Source organism: Colletotrichum costaricense (assembly GCF_030867565.1).
Source record: "Colletotrichum costaricense strain IMI 309622 chromosome Unknown Scaffold_5.1, whole genome shotgun sequence".
NCBI classification, from domain to species: domain Eukaryota; kingdom Fungi; phylum Ascomycota; class Sordariomycetes; order Glomerellales; family Glomerellaceae; genus Colletotrichum; species Colletotrichum costaricense.
The window spans coordinates 1,452,408-1,458,307 of NW_026848234.1; the positions used below are offsets into that span (position 1 = coordinate 1,452,408).

Below are 5,900 nucleotides of genomic sequence, written 5' to 3' on the forward strand. Positions count from 1 at the left end.
ACTCTCTATTTCGTCAAAACGAATGCTGACTACTGTCTGAAGTCGAAGCGCTAAAAGAAACGAGGTAAGCACGAATCTAAGACCTCCATCACAGCCATGAAGCAACATGGTTTGAGGATGCGGGAGGCTGCTTCGCCAACAAGCATCTCCGGATCGACCTGTGGCCGGCCGTTTTCCCGTTGATGAGTGGGGGAGACGATCACTTTGACGCCAGACAAGGGGCCAGAAGGATGGCTGCGTTTGGCGTCGGCAGTCTATCAGGAGATTTGAATCAACGACATGAAGCGCAACTACCAACCGTTCGCCAGTTTCTCTTCGAAATTGCCTATTTAGGTAACTCAGAAGCTGCTTCTCCAACTCCCATCCCAGCATTTCGAGGGACGAACGCCTCTCACAGAACAGCAAAGTTGCCGTTTCGCCCTTGATGGTTCGCACCATCACAGACCTTTTCAGAGCACCGACTCTCTTCCTCTCTCTGAGATTCTGGGCAGATTGCACTCGCCCGAATGGTCACCATTCTTTACATGTGAAATGTAGATATGCATAGATCTCACAGAGCTTTTCCTAGGTCTGACACTTCATTTACTCCTTCCTAGACGGCTCATTCCCAAAAGGACCCCACTAATGTCGCCAAATTTATCTGTCACTGGATTTCCAGTTTGTCATCCACGACTTGAAACGGAATTCGATCAACACGTCCACTCCAAATTCATTCGAGCGCTCGCAAATTCTTGCCCTGGTCTGAACAATTCGGCCGGCCACTCCCTCACCTATCGGAATCAGCTTCCGCAGCCTTTTTCAGTGTCTCCCCGCCACTCCCCGTCAACCGGTTGAAACCTCTTCCTATGAGAGTTCCTGCAGGATGAAGGCATCCAACGTGTTGGTCGATCAGCCCCTGAGGGGCCTAAACGGAGCTGGAAGTTCATGAAACGGGTTGACCACTGGCTTATTCCCACCCACGTGTTCTCGACAGTACTCTACCCATAACTCTCTTCTTAATTTGCCCCCGGAAAGGTAAGTACGTCTCCAAATCCCAAGAATTTGGTCGGAGAGCTGACCAGAAACAAGAGGCTGCAGCACCTAGAGGGGCTCAGAGTCAAAGAACCCTTGGGACTGCATGACAAGATGGCCTTCGAAGCACCACAGAGCTCGGTCCTTGAAAGCTAATTAACCCGTCTCCTGACCACGCCGCTGCCTCACGCCCATGCAGGTCAGAACTTCAATCCTCCCATCATCACTATCCGTGCTTCCTTGTCTTCCGGGAGATTGGTTTGACACGTCCATCAGTCAGCAAAAAGCACTGTTCTACAAGATGAACATAGGGTATAGCCAGTGCTTGTGCTTGTTCTCATCCGTTTTCATTTGTCACCAGCTTTTTCAGCCTCGGCACCTGCGTCAGGTTTTTGATCTCAAATCGTCCGAGACCTCGCCTCAAGACACGCGTACTCTACCAACTTCACTCAAGAGACTGGTACACAATACGCAGTCTTTCATCAGCCAGGTACTTTGTCAATGAGAGGATTCCTAGCGCCCCCCTCCGGAAGCACGGCTTGCCACACCGGATTTATCATGCCTTCTTCTCAGCTGGACCTGCTCAAGATAGCTTCAGACCGAAACGTCACACGGGATGTTTTGTGTTTCCCTGGCTTGCTTCGACGTCGAATCTTGAACCTGCGTCGGGGAATTATTCGTCTTTCGATTCCTCTTTACCTGTCGTGGCGAAGTTTGTGTGGTGGCAATCGGCCAAGCCACTGGGGCTCAGTGTCCAACATCACAAGCCTTGCACTCTGAAGCTGCCCTCCCCACATCAGCCCTTTAGAAGCTGAAGTGAAGGAGGGGCAGTCAGAGAGGGATCTGGTCAAGGCTCAAACGTCATTGGACGAGGCTGCGTTTATTCCCGCGCGTGAGCGCATAAGATAAGCCACGATTCCTTATGTCCTTCCTCGGACATCTCCAAACCGTCCGTGTTGTGAAGCATCATCTCGTCATGTCAGCCACAGATCACAAGCCTAGGAAGACACTGAGATGGGAGTGGAGAAGCAGAGAGAGAAAGAGAGATAGATGCCCACTTGTCACCGTACACGCATCGGCACCAGGCACAAGGCACGAGTCGCCGCGACGCCAAAGATTGGTTGCATGAACGGAAGGGACGGGAAAGGTGCAGGAGAAATGAGAAGAAACGGCGCCAGTGACGTGGTGGACGAGCGGGTTGACGGACGGATGAAATCTTTTTGGTTCCGGGGTGAGAATGCGAGAGTCGAGGTGAGTCGAGGTGAGGATGAGGTGAGACAGAGAGAGAGAGAGAGAGAGGAAGAGAGAGAGAGAGAGAGTGTGTGTGTGTATGTGTGTGGTGTTGTAAGAGGAGGAGGAGCGGGAGAGGGGGTGCCTGCGGCGGCGGCGGGGTGGGGGAACGGGGAAAATCAATCGGCCAGTGCCGAGAGTTGTGTGTGTGTGTGTGTAAGTGTGTACGTGTAAGTGCGTGTGTGAGAGAGAAACAGAGCATTTTTGGATAGCCCGGCAAGGCTAATGCAACCACTTCGACACTTTTCGCAGAGCGACACAGAAAAACTCATGCAACCACCTTGACTCTTTGCCTGACTAAAATGCACGTGGTATCAAGTCCCAAGAGTCTACCTACCCAGCCTCCTCCTTCTTCCCTCAGGTCGTCCTTGCCGCTGCTCCTACCACGATTTGCCCCCCCGCCCCCTCCCCACCCTTGTCTACCTTCGCATAGCCCTCGCATAGCGCACCCGCATGTCTTGTCAGACCATGGACGATTGCCTAGAGACTAGAGCCTCAGAGTCGAGTAAGAGACTAGAAGAATGCGTAACAGATTTGAGATTCTGAGATTTGAGAATGCGTAAGAGAGTGAGAGTGAGAGAGAGAAGTCGAGTGGACCCCACTTTGCGTCTCGGATTCTGACATGAAATTCGATCGAGAGCTGGCCTTGCGTCAGATCTAGATGCCACATTGGGAGTTGTCGATGTATGGCAAAGGGTCTTGGTGAGGCACGATGATGACATTTTGATGACACCCGACTTTTGCAATGATTGTGTAATTATTGGGATAATTCTGCCTGTGACAAGGAATCGTCTCCATTAGCTAACTACCTTACTGACTACTGACTAGATACTGACTTTTGCCGTCCGAAGATTAAAAAAAAAAGCGTCGAAGCGCTGGACGGCGTGGTTCATGATGCTTCCCCTTCCGGATGAACTCCATAACAGATTCCGCTATGAGAAAATACATGGGGAAAAAAGCGAAATCCAAGCAGAATGACAAAGTTTACCTGAGAGGAAAGCTCGGTCGAACAAGGTTGTCCAAAGATTTGTGTGTGTGGAATTGGTGAAGAAACAGGTGGATGACGATCTGACGGTACACGCGCGCAATCATCCCTTTTTTTTTGCCATTTGTTCCAGGTATCCGATCCCCTTCCTCTGCCTGCTGCCGTCCAATCCGAGGTTCTATCCGGTCTCCGCCGCCCCCTTCCCCTTCCCGATAGATGCGCCCAAAGTGAGTGAAAGTTGGCTTCCGCAGGGGGAAAGCAGTAAAAACGACAAGAGATGAACCAGAAAATTTACGCCTTCGTTGCGCCGTTCCTCGATAGAAAGAAACCAAAGCTGGTGAAATTCAGTAAAACGCCTGACAAAAATGTACAATAGTCGATTCCATAACTCTCAAAACTGGCTCTCTCTCTCTTCCCCACCGACCTATCACTCCCCCGTGTAAATAACGTGCCAAGTCTTCCAAGAGAAGAAGGGTGAAAAAAGAAGTAGTGTATGCTCATATCGGTCGTGTCGAGTGAGCGCCGCTCATCCGTGGCAGCGCTCTTTGTGTGTATTCCAAATTTTTGTACTTTTCTCTTGCCTCCTCTGGTGTTTTTTTTTTTTTTGGAGTTCGAGTTTGAGTTCGAGTTGCAAGGCCTTTGGTCCGAACTGTTGGGTCCCCTGACTAAGCATAACTCATGTCGCCCTTGCGATGGCTGACGACCTCGAGAGTCGTGCCAAGGTTGTGGCCGAGGTAGCCAATCATGGCCTTGCTGACTTCAGGATCCTCTGACAGATCAGCGCAGACCTCGCGGAACTGCGCGTAGACCTCCTCCAGCTTGCGAAGCTCGCGGTTGAGAATCTCGAGCTCGAGCCACCTGCCGTCCTCGCCGCCCAGCGTGTAGGCGCCGAGACTGACGCCGAGTCCGCCGCCGGGGCTGAGTTGATTGATAGCGGGCACCATGCCGTTCTCAAAGTAGGTGTGCGTGGCGTTCTTGTAGAAGCTTGTGATCTTGCCAATGACTGTCGCCAGCAGCATCGCCGCCGTGTGGGTGCCGGAGCGGCTCATGCACCTGTTGCAGGAGAGCATGGCGGCGCATCCCTCGACAGCCTTGCGGTTGAGAGAGAGGACGAGGTCAAATGGTGGTGCCTGGGGAGATGAGGCGTTGTGCAGGGCCTGGAGGGACTGCAAGAGAACTGTAAAGCAGGTGCAGGAACCTCCGCCTCCTGACGATGAAGACTTGTGTCGGACAGCTGGTCGCATGTTGGGTGTTGTTGAGGGGCTCGGGAAGTATGCGGCGGCGGCCATGTTGCTTGGATTCTGCATGGTAGTATACGCCATCATATCATGCTGCGTTGGGTCTCCCCACGGTGTCATGTGGGCTGCCATGGCCATGTCCATGGACTGAGAGCGGCCGTGATGGGTGGCCATATGTGCGGTAGACATTGTCATATCGGGATATGGAGCAGCTGAGAAATCTGTGGGTGGTGTCCAGGGCATGCCGCCTCCGTACATGTCTGCTGTCGGATCTTGGTGGTCTCTTGGGGTTGTGTCGTCGACGCCGAGCATGGCGAGCCCAGAAGAAATTGATGGATTTCTGCTCATGGCCCCCGAGTCCATACTTGTAGGCGTATGCCAGCCAGGCTCCATCTTGTACATGCCGGGATGTTGGCCGAACATGAGGTTCTTTTCGTCCATGATGGGAGATAGGTCGGTCATATCCATGTGGACAGTATTTGCGTGGCTTGGTGCGCTGTTGTCTGACTTTGGCTTGCCGGCTCTGCTTGAGGGAGAGTAGCGACATTCGAGACCGCACGCGAGGCATCTGGAGCAGATGGGTCTTGCTTTGGAGCACTTGACCTTGGCCAAGAAGCACCCATCGCAAGAGGCCCGGAGTCGGGGTTGGCGAGGTTTGGAGGAAGAAGACATTGTTGATTAAGGTGAGTTTCCCGAGTTTGCTTGAGACTACTCTGTGAGAAGAAGGAGATGGGGTATCTTGATCTAACAAAGCTGTATAGGTCCAGAGAATGCAATAATGGTGGAGGGGCAAGCTACTATTAAAGAACTGGACAACGGCGGAAAGTATTAGAGTTCTGTAGGTGGTGCAAGAAAGATGTCTGTGTGACAATCGAAGGCGAGTGGGTACAAGGCGAAGGAGGATTAGCAAGCTCTATTCAGGCTTCGCGTGAGAGTGCGATGAAGTGCGGGAAGAGCTCCGAGGGCCACGGATCGAGGTTTAGGGCGGCAGCGAGCGGAGTCTAGCCGACTAAGGTCGACAGCAACGTGGATGAGAGAAAAACGGGGTTACGAAACAGGAACGGAAACGGTCACGGCCATAACCCAGAGTCCAAGAGGGACGAGCATGGAGTGAGAGTCCGGGTGTTGCTGTAGGAAGAGATGAGGGAAGGAGCTTGTAAGAACAAGAAGCATGCGACGCGGATGAGAAGGAGCGGACGTTGAACAGTTAAAAAGCGAGGGCCTGATTTAGATATGCTATCCATTGGCGTATACACTGTACATAACCATGTACATTGGGGGCTGTGGCCTTGAAAGAGGGCGTGGACAAATTGGTTTAAAAGTTGACCGACCTTGCTCGACTTCTGATTACCCACCCTGGAGGGAGACAGGGAAGG

The 5,900-nt window shown here is 52.4% G+C and overlaps 1 protein-coding gene across 1 annotated transcript; it reads right to left on the reverse strand.

Moving 5' to 3' along the window:
* Positions 1-3,951: 3,951 nt before the first annotated feature.
* Positions 3,952-5,196, reverse strand: CCOS01_05628 (uncharacterized protein; the record flags this gene model as incomplete). Its single annotated transcript, XM_060453805.1, has 1 exon — positions 3,952-5,196. The coding sequence occupies one exon, from the start codon at positions 5,194-5,196 to the stop codon at positions 3,952-3,954; it is 1,245 nt and encodes a 414-aa protein (XP_060315577.1).
* Positions 5,197-5,900: the final 704 nt, after the last annotated feature.